We start from the raw sequence: 22,222 nt of genomic DNA on the forward strand, positions 1-22,222 counted from the left end.
ATAATGTCAAGAGGCATATGAAATTATTCTTGTAGTTGAGTTACGAGGGTGAAACGGTGGTGTCTTATGGTTCCTAATTGGATTTGTTGTTGCTTGTATTGCTGAACTGTTTTGTAATGTTTTGTTTTTATCTGTGAGCTTTTTCCAGTTTGTTGTAAAGCAGTTGCTGACAGACATTTGTAGCCGTACTTTAGCTAAAAGCGGCATATGAAGACTTATACCACAATAACTGATGAATGGCCTGGTGGTCTTCCCAGGTTATTCATCATCTTACAGTTAGAGCATGGTCACTGCAGCCAAAGGAGGCACATTTATGAACAGATCCCTCATCGGCAGAGTAAGGAGCAGAAACAGGCAGTGGCTCCATCACTAGATGAAGAGTGATGGCAAAAGTACACTGATGGAAACTAGTCAATGACCGGTCTTCTGCTGCAAATGGGGGGAATGTGTTTTGAGGTCTGTACTGTGTTATTTTTGTTTGCATTATAATAAAATTCTTTACCAAAGTATGGCTTTATATTATTATTTTGCAATGCATATTGTATTAAGCAGTAGAGTCATAGAATAGAAAATTATATATAAGCAATGGATGAATCACACTGTTTTATATACATTCAGTGCCAATGTATCATAATACAGTATGCTAAATGGAAAAGAACAGCATTTTAGTAAAACTCTGTAAATAAATAGGTGTTAGGAGAATTACTAGAATGAAAACATATTTTTGTTAGTTTACTAGTGTCTGCCCCTGAAGGCCATTGATATGAGTGTCACTTCTCTAAGTCTTTTAAATTAGTAGGAGTTTCTAATAAATTAGTAAGTCTTTCTGGTTATCCTGTGTGTTATATTTTTCAATTATATTTTATAACTATTCACTTAAAAACATAGGGTTGTTCAGATTGGGATATCAAAGCTCTTGAGTTGACTTTGCTTGATTTTCTATGTTGGGTCCAACTCAGAGATTTGTGGATAGCTGACTCACTATGTTTTTATAGCAAGTCTGCTTTATTTTTAACTGTACTCATCTTGAAATGACTGTACAGCGTAATTCAGTTGTGAATATGTGACTTTGCAACTGACTCACTGTTAGCAATAAGCCAACTTGAAGATGTCTCTAAAAATTGCTATTTCGACAAACTTTAAAGTAGTCTACAAATTTCTGTGTCCAATTGAGGAGCCTGCTTCTTCTTTGGGAGCTTTGTGATCAAATCCCTTTTAATATTGTCTAATATCTAAAACCAGTTATAATTTTAGTATAGTTTCACTTATAACATTTTAAAACTTTGCTTTTAACCATCTGATTCCCAAGTTCTATTGTTTGGAGTCTTCTCTCATGACCATCTCTAATGTATGTAGACTTTTTTTGCCTTGCATTGCTTTTTAGCATTTTGATCAATATGCAAAACTCATGTTGTTTAATTCACATTCATAGCCCATCCTAGGGCTCCAAATGTTTTAATATGTGTCTCCTTCTGGCCTGGTGCCTTTCTCTTAAGTAAAAAGAAATTGGCCGATATACACACACACACACACACACACACATATATATATATATATATATTAAATCTTTTTTTACGTGCCAAAATTAAACTTTTAATGACTTAAACTGTGACTGAAATGGCCAGGATATGGTAATTGTTATCAAGTACAAAACCTCAATATGTCCAAAAATCATGAAAATGATCCAATGACCATCCATCCATATTGTTTTCCATGGACATTCAGGCCTTTTTGTGTTGCAGAGCTCACCAGTGCGCACTTTTTTCTCAGAATGTACCAAATTGTTGATTTGGCCACTCCTAATGTTCCTGCTATCTTCCTGATGGATTTTCTTTTACAGGATGGACTGTATCACATGCATTTAAAGTTCCTTTGACCACATGTTGTGGGTTCACAGTAACAACTTCCAAATGTGAATGCCCACACCTGTCCATGAAACAACTTTTGAGTCAATTGTCCAATTATGTTTGGTCCCTCGAAAATATTAAACTTTAAGCCCATATTCCTTTTTTATCTGTAACTTGAATTCATTTTGGTAAGCAGCCAAAATAACAAAACTTAGACACATACACACATACTGCCTAATACATATATATATATATATATATATATATACACTCATACACAGCCATACTGCCTAATGCATGCAGTTTTCACTGAATGTGTCATTTATCGCTGTAATAAATTATGCATTCAATGCATATGGTGGGATTTAATTTATAATAATGGTGGGATTTAATTTACATTACAGTGAACTTGTCTGACAAGTTCCCGTTAAGTAAAACATTTTTTTAAAGATAATATATAATTATATAAATATATATTATACATATTATTTAATATATAAGGATCTATTACATGGTCACATACACTGCCACACATACTCTCACTGACATATACACACTCAATGTCACTTACACACTCTCACCAACACACGCACCCTCTTATTGAATTATACACACAGTGTCTCTCAAACAAACAAACTCACACCAGTTTGCGTATAGACATACTTTATTTAGCATCACAAAGGCACTAAATTAACATAGATACACACATCAATTTACAACCATGCACAAAGGGGGGGGGGGGGGGGGGAGGAGGGGTGGAGGATAAGCACAGTGGCCCCATACAGGAGCAACCCACCAGGAAACCTTTTGATGGGTGCCCCCGCCAGATTGGCCCCAGTAAACAGGTAGAGGAAACAAGCAGAAAACCTCTTACAGTGCAGAATTGTACTTTTTTAAATTTATGGGTAAAATGTCTTGTGTCAATAAGTACTGATTGGACACATATTTCAGGGATTGGTACACAAACCAAAATCTGGGGGATTCAGCCTTTCACATTACTCCCAGACCCACTTAGGAAACATACATAGAACCATACTGGATTTTTTACAGGGACAATGATATATTAGCAATGGGAAGTCTATTAGTAGAATGGATAAATACCTCCTAAACATTACAACATATGATATTAAACACTACATTGAACTTTGTTGTGTAATTACTCCCATAAATGGATTGTGCCCAGAGATGTATGGCACTATAACCACTACAATGAACTCTAGTGGCTATGGTGCTTAGAAAGCCCCTTTAAAATCTAGTCTGTAATAAACTCATTTTACCAGATGGCTTTAGACTACATGATTCTTCATTTCTAACATAAAATACAATTATAACAAATGTCTTTGAAGGCTCTGAGTAAAGACAATATTGGAGAAATGTTGTAAAAGGAACATTTTTTGTTTGTTTGTTATTAAATAAACATGTGGCAGACAAAATATGTTTTCTTTGTGCAATGCTGTAATCGTTCTGCTTTTATTGCAGTCAAAATCTGTGTTCTTTGTATGATGATGTAATGGTGCTATGTTTATAAAGTTCAGAGTGATTACAGCATCAATCAAGGCTATTCATGTAGCAACTGGGGATAGGGTTAGAGGTACATAGGTTTATGGCTAAAGTGTGCTTAATGTAGGAGATATTAGGATTAGGGAAGTATTCACATTACCTTAAGGGTATCACAACACTTGAGGATGAGAGAAAAATGTATATGTAGACATAGGTAGACCACGGTTCTGCTGCATTCTAATGATACAAGATTGCAGTGCACTGTGTTATTCTTGGTGATTTAAACAGTTACGTAATGACACTGCTCTCTTATAAGTGAAACGCCATTCGAGCACAGCTATTATGACCCTCAACATGCTTAGGTCGCCACCTTAACAGTAAAATATTTAAAGTGGAAATACTGGTTTCCATGGCAACTACTCTCATCCTTTGGAATCCAGATTTGACCTTTATAAATATTCCCCCATGATAAACCAGGAAATATACTAATTTGTTTAATGGTAAATATTCCCACTTTTTATGTTATTAAGTCTTTGTAGTTTAGTTCTAAACTGCTCCGTTAGTCTAAGATCAGACTGCAATTTTTTTCAGTTGATATTTACACTGACATGCTGCCTATTGGCTGATTGATTTGTTAATTCTTATTTAATTCTGTTTAGACTTTTCCTCCCCAAAATGTTCAACGGGGAGGCCAGTTCCTCAGCCAGGAATGTCATCCGCAGTTCCAGCATCAGCGGAGAGATGTACAACATGGAAAAAGCAAATCCAGTGACCCAAGATGCTTCTGGGACTGGAACCACCAAGAAGAGGAGGTCCAGTCTTGGAGCCAAAATGGTAGCCATTGTGGGGTTATCACAGTGGAGCAGAAGTACCATGCAGCTAAACCAACCTGGTAAGTTATCTTTCTTTTATAGAGTGTGATGGTTCCATAAAATTATGCACAGATTGCAACACTCCTTTCAACACTGGGAGGGGAGAATCCATACTCATAGGCGAAGTTGGAGAAAGCATGGTATCATGGAAGCTGTGTTGTCATAGCAGGCCTACAAGGCTCACATATGCACGTTCACAGAGAATGCACTCACATGAGCACAAATCACTACAGAAATATACATGTCCTTTGTCTATAACATACTACCCAGAATTGGTATGTCAGCAAAATAAATGCGAATTGTAACAAGAAAAAAGGGCCTTTTGTCTACCTAGACTATCATTTTTGTAGGAGCAGTGCAAGAGACTATGGCAGATCTAATATATATCATAGGTTTTACAGTCTACCCTTTTCCTAACTGTGATTTTTAAAAAACATTTTTATTGAGCATAAATAAGAAGAATGCAGCAATATCACAGGAGTCACAAAGGAAACATAATAAGCATGTACTGGTATCTTTGTGAGTAAAGTTACCCACAGACAGAAGAAATATGATTTTTTTTTTTACATAACTGTATAAAGTATATATATGTATATATATAAAAAAAGAATGCAAAATAAAAAACAAAAGTCAAGAAATTAGTTTTGTCCTCGAGAGTCAAGTAAATTAAGGTTTATAAATTACCTGACAAGGGAAACCGGAGAAGGAGAGAGAGAAAGTGGGTGAAGAAAAGGACCAGACAGGCTTAGTACAGTCAAAGAGAGAGTACAAAAATTCTACTCATTAAACCAGTATTTTGCATTTAGAGTGAGGATAGAACAGCATTTACGTTTAGAGATATAAACTGTACATTATCTAACTCATTGTTTCTTCTACACTTTACTGGACCTTGCGCAGATTAATATATGCGGAGCTTGACAACAGTGTCAAGGGCTACAGATCATTTTTTGTAACAGTCCTCTGTTATTTTTCTAATGATCAATTGTGGTTTATATCGCTAGGTCATTTACCTTTGTGGGATTTTAAACATATGTCCTCCCTATAGTCACTCCATAGACTGAGATCTAATTAGGAGACTCCATATGTATATATTTTCTTTTGTTAGGTAATGGGTTTACTATAATTTTTTACTGATTATTTGAGTCCTTAAATACTACTGATTTCAAGAAAGTTTTTGTCCAATTTTGAATAAACTTTCCTTATTATTTTTTAGGGACTTGCTCATTTCCATTTTTACTCTTTCAGTAGAATTAACTTGTAATTAGTTATTATTAACCTTCCAACACCCTAAATGCCCATAATAGAATTTAGCTTCCATGGAACTCGTTCCTTTTGCACCCATGCTCAAACTAGGCTTGTACATCTCTATTGTTGTACCTCTATATTCCTTGCCTGGCATTCAGCTTGTAATTGTCATGGTACTTGTCAGGTCATTCTGGAGTAATTTTTGACATGGACTGCCACTTGTCTCCATGCAACATCATTCCGACATAATTTTAAATACTGCTATGACCACACGCCTACCTGTGTTATTCCTGTGTCATCGACCTCGCACCTTTTGGCATCACAGGAATGACGTAGGTCAGTCACACAATTCCGATTTAAGACTACCTGCATCCTATACTTCAGGCTGTTGTGGTTTTCCTTGTGGTGATTTCAGAACTCATTATTATTGTTCTGATTGTGTTTACTGACTTTGGCTTGACCTTGACTAATCTTCTTTCTGTAATCCTTGACCCTGGCTTGGTTTATTATTATTGCTACTTTCTGTGATACCCGACCTTTTCTAGTTGTTAACAATGCTATTACCTGTTTAGTACAGCGTTAAGCCCTGCCAATTTTAAGGACCCGTAATAAAGAAATGTCCGTTCTATTTTTTACCTTTGCTAATAGCGACCTAAGCTCTGTCTGTTGTCCTCCACACACACGGCAGTACAACTAATTATTTTGTATTTCCTTTTCTGTTTGTTTTCTCCCCCTTCTTCTCTACCATACTCTTATTTCTATAGTTCTATTGTCTGTTGCTTTCTTTTTAGAATTACGCCAATCTGCTCTCTCCTTCTCTTTAAAAGCAATATTAGATTTAGATATTAAAAATTGTGCTAATTAAAAAGATAAAAAGGGTTAAAATACAAATTTTTATAAAAACATTTTTTCTGGCAGCTAATGGCAAAATCTCCAGATTGATTCTGAAACCTGAAATCAATTATGTCGGGTTCTCTCTTCTAAAACACAAATCCTTTTAGTGTGACATCTATTTAATGGACTAATTTGAAAAAGAGATAAACAAGATGCTTAGATAGAACAATATACCAATAGCTCCTTCCCTTTACCCAGCTTACAGCTTCATTACTATTTATCTTTCTCATACTGATAGTTACATTACGTAAGGTCCCCTTTACTATATTTATACTGTTCCTGGTGATGAGCTTTGTGCATGCTGATGTCTGAACGTCTGAGGTGAAGGTGGATGCAGAGGCATTCTCTTGCATGCATGTTATTCTATATCTGTTCCTCTTCACTAAGCACAAAGCTTTAGACATAGATGTCATATCTGACTGACCTCAATCCAGATGGCATGTACAACACGAAGAAGCATTCATATAGAATTATGTTTTAGGAACAGGCTCATTTTGGAACAGTTGCAACAATAGGACAAGATAACATTCTGTCAGATTTGAAGACATTTTACATCAACTGTGAACATTTAATGAAGACCAATGGCCAGATTTGGAAAATTTGTGTGAACCACATGTATATCTGTGTTTAAATCTATATAAAAAATAATATATTTTGAGATATATGGAGTTACACATACGGAAATACCTGCTAAATACCAACTAAATCCATAACAATAATGAATGAAATAAAGCATTCTTCTGAACAATCTTTACAAAATATCTCTTAGTTTGAGTTTTTTTTTTAGTCATTATTTTAGTTTGAATTCTCAATTGACAATATTTGAAATGCCCAAATTTGGACAAATCTGAACAACTTTTTAAACAGGTGGCTAACCCTTTTGAAACATTCGGTGTGTTCTTTTTACTGTGATTTTTCTCACAGTGGTTTATGTAATTTAAGATTAAAGGAACACACCGGTCACCATAACAACAAATCTAAATGAAGATTGTATAGTTCCATGAGGCTCCTGGGTGCTTTCTTACATTAAGGGGTTAAAACCCTCCAGTGCCAATCTCCAGGTTCCCCAGGTGGCATCCAGTTTCTGAAAGTGACTTACAGGAAGAGCGGTGTGCCAAGCCGCCTCTATCTACAGAGTGCCTGGACACTTTGCGCTCACTCAGGTTTGGCTCTGTGTACCATAGCCATTACAGCATTACAATAGGCATGATAAGACCATGGATGATGTTATAGGCCAAGTTTATTTGATCAAACCCCTTCTCTAGTCACACTGATACTGTTGAAACTACACTTCCATATAATAAAGTGTGATTCTATCCACTGAAGTGATCAAATAACTGTAGGCAGATTAGCCCAGCACTCTCAGCCAACCCTTGCTATTATAAGGCTTGCTAAAGGGGTAAGTTGTGTGAATAGCCAAGGTTAAGTCAGGAAGCTTTTTTGGGGCAAGAGACATTTGAGATGGTTGAGAGGAGACACGCAGGGTAGGTCCTGTTATTGGATGCAGTTTATAGAACAATTCCAGTCAACCCACTGCAGTGTATCTCTATCTATATTGCATTGCATTGTAGACAGTGGCAAACAGTGACAAAGATCCTGCAAGGTTTGCTGAGGTCTGTTGTGTAGTTGCTAGTATTTTCTCACAGCCATTCACATTGCATGGATGAGTATGCTATATTTTACAGGGGTCTTTAAAGTAGTGGCAACTGGTGAAGAGTTAAGATGGTAGTGCACAAATTTCTACCCCAGGAATTACCTTTTGTCCACTTAACACCAGGTATTCAGTTCTTGACTCAATAAAACTCCATGCCAAGTTCAACATTATAAACCTATACATACATACATGTATTGAGGAAAAAAACTACCAATTTAAAAAGTTGCAACTTTCCCCCAAGAAGATGCTTACCAATTGAGAGACATGGACGACATAACTGATGTTCTTTTACTTAAATATTAACAGACATCAGGGAGCTGGAACAAGAATCCAACCTTTAACCCCTTAAAGACGGTGGGCATTCTATGCCATTCTGAAAATATGGGCTAGTTTAAAAATAAAATAAAAAAATATGACACTTCATTAATAAAAAAATAATTAGATAATATATATGATCTAAGACATATATTTACATTTTACATGAATATGTATGGATACAGGGAAAGATGCGCTTTCCTTTAGCTGCTACACCTGCCATAATGTTCTTAAAAGAAACCAGGTCGGGGGCGGGGCCGGGCGGCCATGCTAGCAGGCTGCAAGTCACTACGGCTCCTGGGGAATCCAGCTATTACTGGGTGTATGCCCACTTACCTCAGCCTGAAATACCCTGGAAACTCGTGGCACAAGATCCTGGAATGTCCCGGTGCAGCTAGAGCACCTGATATCGGGTGGATCTGGGTCCCGGTGAGATGCTCTGGGGCTTGGGGACTGAGGCCTACCCGGGAGGGGAGTGGGGCAGACGGCCGCTGCCACGCTTTCCATCCCGGCTAAAATGAATCACAACGCAGCTGGGGCCCTCCCGGACCCGTTTACCCCCCCCTCTGGACCGGTGGGGGTTATCCCGGTCCCCACCAGGCAGGCAAACTCTTTTAAAAGCGCACCTGGGTCTCTCGACGCTGACCGCCAACTACTACCACGCGGCCGCAACAAAATGGCCGAACGAGATGAAACTTCCCCACAGGCCGCTGGAGGTGAGCTGTGCAGGCCGTGCCAATGACCCCACACACCACACAGCTAAATCTGTGACCATCCTCAGCATGCAACTATGGTGGAGATGAGAAGATGGCAGCCTACAACTCTACTGCCCATTCGCCCTGCAAACTCAGCACAAGTCCCAAGCGAGAAGCCTTACCTCGGCCTACTATCACTGAGACCGTAAACCATCGCAGGGGGAAGGCCCGGAAAAGATATCCCCATGTAACAGCTCATTCACACCGCTACCCGTACCTGGACTGTACAGCACAACATCCGTACTCACCCCGACCAAGTCCGTGAAAAGAGTGCCTATCAGTAACACGCACGACACAAGCAACGACGACTGCCCTAATTCCACACGATGGAAGACATGAAAGGCACTCACTGCAGACAGCCTCACCTAGAGACACCCTGGCGGCATGCACCGCCACACGGACATAAACGTTGGTAACGGTACAGCCCAACCGGCTTTACATAGTGGTCTTTCCCACCCTGATTATCGCAGATGACGACCCAATATACCGCGATCTGCCTGGTGGCATTTCATTTTATTTCATTTCATGTTATTTAATCGTCTTCAAAGCTACTTACTGAGATCCAGCTTGATTATATTATATTGTACTTTTATGTTTTTATAAGCTTATACAGCACTCTGTCTCACACTCACTCATATCTACGTGACTTCTATAGATCGCATATTATGTTATGTTATATACTCTCTGGAATTGTTTGACTCCTCTGTGACCTAGCTACCTAACTTAAAAAATGTGTGCAGTGACCCTCTATGCCTTAAACGTGTTCATATGTGTACTTATCGTGTACCTGCTGTTGAGGCATGGCACGAGCTTGTGTTAACTATTTGCACCACAAAAATAAAGAATTTAAAAGAAACCAGGTCGTCGCCTTGACGTGGCCTTGCTGAATATTACCAGTGATCGCTGTTGATTGTCTATTATAGTGTATTTTATCTCATCTTTATTTTATTGTCATGTGATTATCCTATAAGCAGATACATTTTTCCTGCTGAGCTAACTACTCACGTTGTCATTCACAAGTGTACAAACCTGTCATTAGATTTACAATCCCAAAGCATTTTCTCTGCACGGTTACATAACCATCAGCTTCAACAGAGACAATACACGATCTGACGATGCTGACAAAGGAAGAAAGAAATACTCAGTATAAGAGTGTAAAAGTCTTCTTTATTTCCTCCTCCCGATTTGTGTGCAGTATGCCATATGCCATTCTCATAACAATTTGTCTTCTTAAAAAGCTGATCTATTTAAATGGGAATTCCACTGTTAAATTGTAAAACCTTATGAACCTTCTGCCATATTATTGAATATTTTTGAATATATCGGTCCCTTAATCTGGCCTCCCACTCTTGTAATTTTACCTGTGATAGGTGTGAAACACCCATGCTCTGCTAAATAGGAGAATGTTTCAGGATGCCAACAGCATTCTAATAATCTCTGATGTCACACACATTGTGGCTTCTCTTGGTGGTCTTTGCCCCCTTCTAGCTCCATGGGTCTCTGTCTGATTCCTTATATGCTATATAATCTAATTATCTAACAATAAAGGATCTCTCCCTAGCATGCGTGTGCAGATAACATACTGCTTTAATACTGTAGACACGGAGCCTGACAGCCATCCTGTAAAGACGCCATTTCTGCTTGCTCTCCCGTATCCTGATACAATCACCTAAATATTTCCCTAACCGGGGCACATCTAAACCCAAAAAACTCTTACCTGTCATCACGAAAGAGCACTGCATCGATTGATGCCTTTCTTTCAGGAACCCAAACAGCCTAGGCAGCGGCGCAAATCTGCGTCCTACCGCGCCTTGCCCCTCCAGGAGTACTCCCCACCTCAAACAGCCACTGGTACTCCTACCATGGGCTCCGCACCCAAAAACTTGCAGTCGGCAACAATTTGCAGGGTAGGGACATTGGTGAGATGTTGCTCAGGCCCATGGAACCTGAACCAGCACACGCGGTACACCCGCAGAATGTCGCTCCGACCGCAGTGACCGGGACCCAGTATGCCTGATCTTGATAATAGGAGTCACTGTGTGGAAATGGATTATCAGGGCCTGGTGTTGAGCACCAGCGTTTGTGCGGCCACATACCAGGGCCCTGATGCAGCTTCTGCGGATCCCAGGTGCCAGATGACAATATGCAGACCTCCCAGGATCTGAATAGGGAGGCTCTGCAGCAGATATGTATCCAGTACTAGAAAAAAGGCAAGACTGGAACAAGCACCAAAGAAAATAGCAAGACAAGACTAGAAGAACCCAGAACCGGAGAAGGACAGAAAGCAGAACCCAGAACATGTACACAATACATAAGGAAAACATAAACAGGACATGGATAGGGCAGGACATGAGAGGACTGTACATGAACTGGGGATACAAGACAAAATAAGTGTAGACATAACTAAGTACTAATATGTGCAATAAACATTGGAGATTTAGACATACATAAAAGATGTATGCAGCCCACCAGTGCCAAAGTACTCCAATTATGGTGGGTCCTAACTGCCTAGATATGCATGACTAAATAAACAATAATAAAACACACGCAGCACTTACCTGCAAAGAAAGGGGCAGATGACATGAAGCAACTGCCTGCAGGACCAGACTGAAACAAAAAGGATTAATAGGAAAGGAACGGGTGTAGAAACAAAAAAATCAAAACATTTAAACGAATCCAAGAGACTGGGAATTCCAGGAACGGAATACAGGAATGAACCCAGAAAACCCAGCATAAAGAAAACCAGACATAGAATAGAAAACCAGAAAAACTAAACAAGAATTGTAAAAAGAGTACTGGATACCAGAAGCCATTGCCAGAAATAATACGCAGCCAGGAACAGGATGTGACAATCTTAAAGTGGGGAGACTAACAATACAAGAACCCCTCCAACCGAACATACCTTACCTCCTGCTTCCCTTAAGGGCTCAGTCCCCACCACCAAAGGAGACCTGAAGGCTGACATACAAAAGTTATTAGCAGCTGATGTAGCACTTGTCAAAAAGAACATACAACATGTTTCTGACAAAACTGTGGAGAACGACCTGGTGGAAGTTCACGATCATGTAACTACACTCAAGGCCTCAGTCCTCCAACTGCAAACTGAGCAACAGGTACTAGCCTCCCAAATAATGTGCCTTGAAGACAAGCAGCGGACAAAATTCGCAGTTTCCCAGCCACAGTTTCAACTGAAGAACTGCCGCACTATATCTGGCGCCTACTCTCCTCAATATTGTCACAGACGATTGCAAAGAAAATCATCTAAGACAGGACTTACCGAGTGACTCTCTCAATCCACATATCACCCAACACACCAAGGGATGTAATACTGCGGTGTGTGACAGTACACGACAAAATGAAGGCTCCCAGCTCTTATTCTTCCAAGACCTCACCAGAGTTGCCTTACTCCGGCGCAAGTCCTTTGGACCAGTGACAACCACGTAAAGAACAGCGGCTCCCTACTTGTCCACCGTAACGGGACTGCTCACAATCTCACTAGTATGACTGGAGCCTCAGCTTTCTTGCACGCAATAGGACTGCCTCCTTCACAAGTACCCTCCACAGCTGCAACTCACCCAGAAAACTGGGAGCCGGATGACAGCGCCCCACTGGGCCCGAGGATGCAAATCCCGCAGGCCCAAGACACCTGAAAAGATCCAGGGGCTAAGGCATCCAAGACTGTATAGTTGATGGGATATTTTGGGATATTGCTAGTGTACCTATAATAGAGGACAAAACATAGTGCAAATATTGCTACTAAAATATAATGAATATTGCCGGTGATCAGAATGCACTCACATATTCCAGAATAATAATGCGTGTTATAGGTGCCTCCCCTTGGTAGAAATGGGGGGTGTGTTCCTTTAAAATTCCCTCCTCAAGTGATAGCCGATAGGGTATCCAGGTCAGCATAGAATCTCACAAACAGCAACCAAAGGAATACTTAAAGGCGATTTATTCACTTGAAAAAAGGTTGAATTGAATAAAATAATAAAAACAAATAAGACAGAGATGCTGGTCCTACGCGTTTCGTCCTTCTACAGCAAGGACTTCCTCAGGGACCGCTTTCAGTAAATCAAATTTTACAGGTACAAATAACAGCATCCTAAAAACACTAACAATAAAAAGCTATTATATAGGGCTAAGCCCTCCAAGTCATTGGTGGAATAGTGGGTGTCTTCTCCATGCCTGCTTCCGATTCGCCGAAAAACTTCTTTTCAGGTGTAGCTGTTTAACCGCAATGAGAAAAGCCGAGTCCGTTCGGAACTCCAAACACTTCCGCATTCGTCATGCGCCACGTCGTACGTCTTACGTCACGTGTATAATTGCCGGTCACGTGATCTTTATGCGTTCCATGCTCGGGAAGCAAAGATGGCTGTGCGTTCCACAGCCTTTATCACGGCTTAAAGAGACATCTAATGTATAACTTAGGCACTAGAAATAAAAAACTATTAGAATGTTTTCTTTGATCACATTGGAAAAAACCTTGATCTAAATATTGCATCCTCTAAATGAAATAATAATTTTAACCAGTTAAAAAGAATGAAAGGACTTCCCATCCAAGTCAATCATTCATTATATCAAGTATAATATTACTTAATCATTAGTGATAATAATAAATGGATTTGTGCAATACCAATACTGTTAATTTTAATTTAATTATAATTTTACTTAATAACTAATGATACTGAATATGAATTCATACATTAGCAACAACATTTTTTTATATATCATATTAACCATCAACCATAATTACTTTGTCAATGATAATAGTGAATTAGTATGTTAGTGACAATATTGTTATCATAATATCTATTAAAGTGACATTGTAGGATGAATTCACATTCTCAATTGTGAATTCATTTGAAATAAGTGACATAGAATGTCCTTTTTCCTAGATTCAAATTGCACATCCATATTGTGTAGAATAATTGAACATATGATAAACCAATCAAAATTAAAATGACTATATCACCATTAATGTGAAGTGACATGAATATTCGTTTCTATATTCAATTACATATCCATATTGTGTAGAATCGTATAAAAGGTTGAACCTTTAATGTTCATTACAAAGGAAGGGGACATCAGAGATATACATTTTACTACTAAAATAGTGTTGTGTTTTACTGGATGTTCAAATTATATTACATTATATTTAGCTGTGTATTTGATTAAAGATATATACACTCAATTAATTCAAAAAACAGATGATATCCATGTCCACATTTAAACCCCTAGGCGTAAGAGTGCGCAACCTGTGAATCCAAAAAGATTCTCTTTGTGCCAATCTTTTCTCTTTATTGCCCCCTCTCCAGTGGGATTGGATTTGTTCTATCCCTATACAGCGTAGTCCCTTCAAACAAAAAGACGGGCAACTGTTACAATGGAGGGGGACTGAGTGGGTCTCCAATCGTTTCTTTATATTGTTTATATGTTCTAGGAGTCTTACTTTTAGACATCTTTTTGTGCGGCCAACATATTGTCTGCCGCATGGGCACTGGAGGAGATATACCACACAGGTAGTGCGGCATCCAATTTCTGATTTAATAGGAAAGGATTTTCCTGTCACAAAACTGCTATATGAAGTAACTTTATCCGTGTTAACTTGTGAACATGCTTTACAGCTTTTGCAACCCTTAAAACCTTTTAGCTCTTTTTTATTTCTACTTGTGGATCCATTCCTTAAGGCGTAACTAGGTGCTAGTATATTTTTGAGGTTTTGTTGTTTCCTATAAATAATTTTTGGTCTGTTAGATAGGTGTTCCCCCAAAATGGGATCCTCCAATAGTATAGGCCAAAATTTATACAAACTCCTCTGTATTTTTGAATGGTCCACACTGTATTGTGTGAAAAAAGCCTGTTTGAAATTCTCCCCTGTTTTTTTCTTTTTGTTAATAGGGCCATCCGCTAGAAGCTCATTCCTATTTCTCTTGGACATCATATGGATGTCTCTATTAATCTGTTTTTGGTTGTAACCTTTTTTGACCAGCTTACCGGCTATATGTTGTGCCTGTACCTGAAAGTCCTCCGTGTGTGAGCAGTTCCTCCTTACTCTGGTTAATTGTCCTTTGGCAATGCCCTTCAGCCAAGGTTGGTGGTGGCAACTATGTTTATGGACGTAGCTATTCCCGTCAGTTGGTTTAAAAAAGCATTTGGATTTTATCTTGTTGTTATCACAGAATAAGGTGAGGTCTAAGAAATTTATTTCTCTGCGGTTCCACACTGGGGAAAATTTTAAATTATATTCATTCTGATTTAAATGATCAACAAAAGTCATAAATTCAGAGTCTGACCCTTTCCAAATGACAATCACGTCATCAATATATCTCCGCCATAGGACCAGGTTCACCACCCAGTCATGCCCCAGACGCACGCAGAGGTCTTCCCATCTGCGCATGTATATGTTGGCATAACTGGGGGCGAACCTGGTACCCATGGCGGTTCCCACCAGCTGGAGATAAAATGATTGGTCAAAAAGGAAAAAATTATGTTCCAATATAAACTGGATGCCCCACAAAATGAAAGATCTAAGGCCGAGGGAAATGTCTTCATCCTGATGTAAATAAAAAGCCACTGCTTTAAGCCCAAGGTTATGACTGATGACTGTATACAATGAGGTTACATCTAGTGTAGCCCAACTGTAATCTTCCTGCCATTCCAAACTTTCAATTTCCTGCAAAAAGGATTTAGTGTCCTTAGTATATGACCATGCTCTTTGTGCATATTTTTGTAAATAGGAGTCTAAAAAGGCTGACAAGTTGGCCGTGATAGATTCAATCCCGCTTATAATTGGGCGCCCTGGGGGGCTTGTAAGGTTTTTGTGAATCTTGGGGGTAAAATAAAAAATAGGGATGACTGGATGGGGGTTCCAAAGATAATCAAAATTTCTTTTTGTAATGATGTTTTCATTTCTAGCCTCTTCTAAAAGGGTTTTTAGTTCCATATTAAACACCTGGGAGGGGTCATTTTTAAGTTTTTTGTACGTATTCCCATCCGCCAAGATATTGGAAGCCTCTTGGCGGTAATACTGTTCTGACATGATGACTATTGCCCCCCCTTTGTCCGCTTCCTTTATGACAATGTCCTCCCTAGAGGTTAGATTTTTTTAATGCTGCTTGCTCCCCCTTTGTTAGATTGTGTACTTGGTTCCCTCCTCTTTTTCTCTTACCTACCCATTTTTCAAAATCCTTTTCAACTAGGTCTTCAAAGGTTTCCAAATGTGACCCTTTGCTATGTGCAGGGAAGAATTTGGACCTGGGCTTAAATTTTCTCTGTATGTCATTGGACTCGTACTCATCTTTGTTCTCAATTGGATTCGGGAATTTCAAAAAATGTCTAGTGACTGTCATTGATCTAATAAATTTTTTTAAATCAATATATAATTGAAAATCATCTGCCTCTTGGTTAGGGGCGAATTTCATTCCCTTCTCCAAGAGCTGCATTTCCTGTTCTGTCAAATTTACTCCAGATAAATTGACAATCCCTCTTTGGAAAACATCCCCTGATATTTCTAATCCCTCCCTGAGTTCCTCTCCAAATCCTCTGCTCTTTTTCTTTTGGGTGGGGATTCCCTGTACAAATGGGAGAAGCGATTGGGATGATCCCACCGTTTCTCTCGGGGCTGAAAATAATTGGTAATGGTCTTCTCTTTTGGGGCTCTTGCTCTCTCCTGAAAATTTTCACTTTCCCTGATCTCCAAAGGGTTTCCTTTTCTATTATCTTCCTTATTTCTCACCACCTGAGCATAAGTGCCCGAAGGATTTTCCCTTCTATATGAATTCAGAGTGACATCACTGTTGGCATCAGTATTACTCCTATCCATCCTTCCTTTGAAGGATAATTGACCCCCCCTTTCTGGGTTTTTATGTATGATCTCCCTCTTTCTTTCTGGGGAACCTTTCTCAAAGGTCTTAGGGGACCTGCCTCTGACTGGGGTCTTTTTCCTAGCATCAAAAGAAGGGAATCTTTTTCTGGAGTGGTATTGGGATTTCTTTTCTCTCTCAGGAGTACCTCTCCTAAAATTTCTGGATGGGGTCCTAATGAATTTATTTCGGACATTCATCCTTCCCAGTTTTTTACGAGCAATTTTGTTCTTGGTGGAAAAATGATTTTGGGCCTTATCATCTTTATCCCTCAGATATTTATTATTTTTTGTGTCAGAAATCTTCCCATCTAGAAATTGTAATCTCTTTAATAGAGTTTCTTCTCTTTCTTGGAACTCCACATCATCCCTATTTATACCATCTGATTTATCCAAAACATCCAAATCTTCCTCAATTTTTGATTTGCTTGCCTTGGAGAAATCCAACAATAAAGTCATTAATTGACGGGAACAATTGCATAAAATTTCATCCCATTTACTCAAAAACTCCTCATTTTCCAAACCAAAGGCTGGGGTTTTATCTATGCGGAGTCCCCTAGGAATGAGACCCTCGTCTAGATAGCTCCCCAGATATGCAATTTCCCACCATTTTCTAGTTTCCAGATTTAACAATTTCTCCTTTTGTTTGAAAAATTCATCCAACCCACCCATGGGTCTTGGTTTGGTCACATTTTTAAACATAGATTCAAACTTTTGTGATCTTGCTTTTTGTATCCTTTGTAAGTAATTATTGCTACTTTCTGCCATTACTAATTAACAACAATATGGATATGTATTACAATACTGGGAAAACAGCAAATAACAAAACAACACGGACACCCGTGGAAAAGTGATAAAAAACACAAAAACTTTAACTTAACTGATAGGTACACGGCCTCCCAGGGTTATCTCCCAGCTGATAACCAAATTGCAAGACTGTATAGTTGATGGGATATTTTGGGATATTGCTAGTGTACCTATAATAGAGGACAAAACATAGTGCAAATATTGCTACTAAAATATAATGAATATTGCCGGTGATCAGAATGCACTCACATATTCCAGAATAATAATGCGTGTTATAGGTGCCTCCCCTTGGTAGAAATGGGGGGTGTGTTCCTTTAAAATTCCCTCCTCAAGTGATAGCCGATAGGGTATCCAGGTCAGCATAGAATCTCACAAACAGCAACCAAAGGAATACTTAAAGGCGATTTATTCACTTGAAAAAAGGTTGAATTGAATAAAATAATAAAAACAAATAAGACAGAGATGCTGGTCCTACGCGTTTCGTCCTTCTACAGCAAGGACTTCCTCAGGGACCGCTTTCAGTAAATCAAATTTTACAGGTACAAATAACAGCATCCTAAAAACACTAACAATAAAAAGCTATTATATAGGGCTAAGCCCTCCAAGTCATTGGTGGAATAGTGGGTGTCTTCTCCATGCCTGCTTCCGATTCGCCGAAAAACTTCTTTTCAGGTGTAGCTGTTTAACCGCAATGAGAAAAGCCGGGTCCGTTCGGAACTCCAAACACTTCCGCATTCGTCATGCGCCACGTCGTACGTCTTACGTCACGTGTATAATTGCCAGTCACGTGATCTTTATGCGTTCCATGCTCGGGAAGCAAAGATGGCTGTGCGTTCCACAGCATTTATCACGGCTTAAAGAGACATCTAATGTATAACTTAGGCACTAGAAATAAAAAACTATTAGAATGTTTTCTTTGATCACATTGGAAAGGAAGATTACAGTTGGGCTACACTAGATGTAACCTCATTGTATACAGTCATCAGTCATAACCTTGGGCTTAAAGCAGTGGCTTTTTATTTACATCAGGATGAAGACATTTCCCTCGGCCTTAGATCTTTCATTTTGTGGGGCATCCAGTTTATATTGGAACATAATTTTTTCCTTTTTGACCAATCATTTTATCTCCAGCTGGTGGGAACCGCCATGGGTACCAGGTTCGCCCCCAGTTATGCCAACATATACATGCGCAGATGGGAAGACCTCTGCGTGCGTCTGGGGCATGACTGGGTGGTGAACCTGGTCCTATGGCGGAGATATATTGATGACGTGATTGTCATTTGGAAAGGGTCAGACTCTGAATTTATGACTTTTGTTGATCATTTAAATCAGAATGAATATAATTTAAAATTTTCCCCAGTGTGGAACCGCAGAGAAATAAATTTCTTAGACCTCACCTTATTCTGTGATAACAACAAGATAAAATCCAAATGCTTTTTTAAACCAACTGACGGGAATAGCTACGTCCATAAACATAGTTGCCACCACCAACCTTGGCTGAAGGGCATTGCCAAAGGACAATTAACCAGAGTAAGGAGGAACTGCTCACACACGGAGGACTTTCAGGTACAGGCACAACATATAGCCGGTAAGCTGGTCAAAAAAGGTTACAACCAAAAACAGATTAATAGAGACATCCATATGATATCCAAGAGAAATAGGAATGAGCTTCTAGCGGATGGCCCTATTAACAAAAAGAAAAAAACAGGGGAGAATTTCAAACAGGCTTTTTTCACACAATACAGTGTGGACCATTCAAAAATACAGAGGAGTTTGTATAAATTTTGGCCTATACTATTGGAGGATCCCATTTTGGGGGAACACCTATCTAACAGACCAAAAATTATTTATAGAAAACAACAAAACCTCAAAAATATACTAGCACCTAGTTACGCCTTAAGGAATGGATCCACAAGTAGAAATAAAAAAGAGCTAAAAGGTTTTAAGGGTTGCAAAAGCTGTAAAGCATGTTCACAAGTTAACACGGATAAAGTTACTTCATATAGCAGTTTTGTGACAGGAAAATCCTTTCCTATTAAATCAGAAATTGGATGCCGCACTACCTGTGTGGTATATCTCCTCCAGTGCCCATGCGGCAGACAATATGTTGGCCGCACAAAAAGATGTCTAAAAGTAAGACTCCTAGAACATATAAACAATATAAAGAAACGATTGGAGACCCACTCAGTCCCCCTCCATTGTAACAGTTGCCCGTCTTTTTGTTTGAAGGGACTACGCTGTATAGGGATAGAACAAATCCAATCCCACTGGAGAGGGGGCAATAAAGAGAAAAGATTGGCACAAAGAGAATCTTTTTGGATTCACAGGTTGCGCACTCTTACGCCTAGGGGTTTAAATGTGGACATGGATATCATCTGTTTTTTGAATTAATTGAGTGTATATATCTTTAATCAAATACACAGCTAAATATAATGTAATATAATTTGAACATCCAGTAAAACACAACACTATTTTAGTAGTAAAATGTATATCTCTGATGTCCCCTTCCTTTGTAATGAACATTAAAGGTTCAACCTTTTATACGATTCTACACAATATGGATATGTAATTGAATATAGAAACGAATATTCATGTCACTTCACATTAATGGTGATATAGTCATTTTAATTTTGATTGGTTTATCATATGTTCAATTATTCTACACAATATGGATGTGCAATTTGAATCTAGGAAAAAGGACATTCTATGTCACTTATTTCAAATGAATTCACAATTGAGAATGTGAATTCATCCTACAATGTCACTTTAATAGATATTATGATAACAATATTGTCACTAACATACTAATTCACTATTATCATTGACAAAGTAATTATGGTTGATGGTTAATATGATATATAAAAAAATGTTGTTGCTAATGTATGAATTCATATTCAGTATCATTAGTTATTAAGTAAAATTATAATTAAATTAAAATTAACAGTATTGGTATTGCACAAATCCATTTATTATTATCACTAATGATTAAGTAATATTATACTTGATATAATGAATGATTGACTTGGATGGGAAGTCCTTTCATTCTTTTTAACTGGTTAAAATTATTATTTCATTTAGAGGATGCAATATTTAGATCAAGGTTTTTTCCAATGTGATCAAAGAAAACATTCTAATAGTTTTTTATTTCTAGTGCCTAAGTTATACATTAGATGTCTCTTTAAGCCGTGATAAATGCTGTGGAACGCACAGCCATCTTTGCTTCCCGAGCATGGAACGCATAAAGATCACGTGACCGGCAATTATACACGTGACGTAAGACGTACGACGTGGCGCATGACGAATGCGGAAGTGTTTGGAGTTCCGAACGGACCCGGCTTTTCTCATTGCGGTTAAACAGCTACACCTGAAAAGAAGTTTTTCGGCGAATCGGAAGCAGGCATGGAGAAGACACCAACTATTCCACCAATGACTTGGAGGGCTTAGCCCTATATAATAGCTTTTTATTGTTAGTGTTTTTAGGATGCTGTTATTTGTACCTGTAAAATTTGATTTACTGAAAGCGGTCCCTGAGGAAGTCCTTGCTGTAGAAGGACGAAACGCGTAGGACCAGCATCTCTGTCTTATTTGTTTTTATTATTTTATTCAATTCAACCTTTTTTCAAGTGAATAAATCGCCTTTAAGTATTCCTTTGGTTGCTGTTTGTGAGATTCTATGCTGACCTGGATACCCTATCGGCTATCACTTGAGGAGGGAATTTTAAAGGAACACACCCCCCATTTCTACCAAGGGGAGGCACCTATAACACGCATTATTATTCTGGAATATGTGAGTGCATTCTGATCACCGGCAATATTCATTATATTTTAGTAGCAATATTTGCACTATGTTTTGTCCTCTATTATAGGTACACTAGCAATATCCCAAAATATCCCATCAACTATACAGTCTTGCAATTTGGTTATCAGCTGGGAGATAACCCTGGGAGGCCGTGTACCTATCAGTTAAGTTAAAGTTTTTGTGTTTTTTATCACTTTTCCACGGGTGTCCGTGTTGTTTTGTTATTTGCTAAGGCATCCAAATAGGTTGCCTGTAACATGGCTCTTACCAACAAACTTACCACAGAGTTCCTTTTGTATGTACTTTAGGTTTTAAGTTTTGCTTATCTTTATTTTGGTTCGGCAAATGGGCTAGACTTACTATAACCCCGCAGGGTATAATGAAGCTCCGACTTCCTTAGGAGGTCAATACCCCTCTTACCACTGACAGAAAAATGGCATCTATGTTATTTAATCCCCCATCCCCACTGCCACCCCAATGGTTAGGGGTTTAAGCCAAGATGCACGATTACTAGCTCTGTGATTCTCAGGGACGGCCTCACACAGCAATCCAGCTTGCAACGGCACATAATGCATAGCACTCAACCGGCCCACACATAGAGGCATCTAACTTGCACGCATGTTCCAGCCTGCCTATATATATATATATATGTTCCAGCCTGCCTATATAT

General features: G+C 38.8%; 1 protein-coding gene across 3 annotated transcripts in view; it reads left to right on the forward strand.

The window, feature by feature from the left end:
• Window positions 1-22,222, forward strand: part of RIMS3 (regulating synaptic membrane exocytosis 3) — a 119,558-nt gene that overhangs the window by 23,420 nt on the left and 73,916 nt on the right. For all 3 annotated transcript variants that reach the window (XM_063456404.1, XM_063456402.1, XM_063456408.1), the window contains exon 2: window positions 4,007-4,239. In XM_063456404.1, coding sequence (XP_063312474.1) covers window positions 4,023-4,239 — 217 coding nt within the window. In that variant the 5' untranslated portion in view covers window positions 4,007-4,022. The remainder of the gene's footprint in view (window positions 1-4,006; window positions 4,240-22,222) is intronic.

This window comes from Pelobates fuscus, chromosome 1 (genome assembly GCF_036172605.1).
Source record: "Pelobates fuscus isolate aPelFus1 chromosome 1, aPelFus1.pri, whole genome shotgun sequence".
Taxonomy (NCBI): domain Eukaryota; kingdom Metazoa; phylum Chordata; class Amphibia; order Anura; family Pelobatidae; genus Pelobates; species Pelobates fuscus.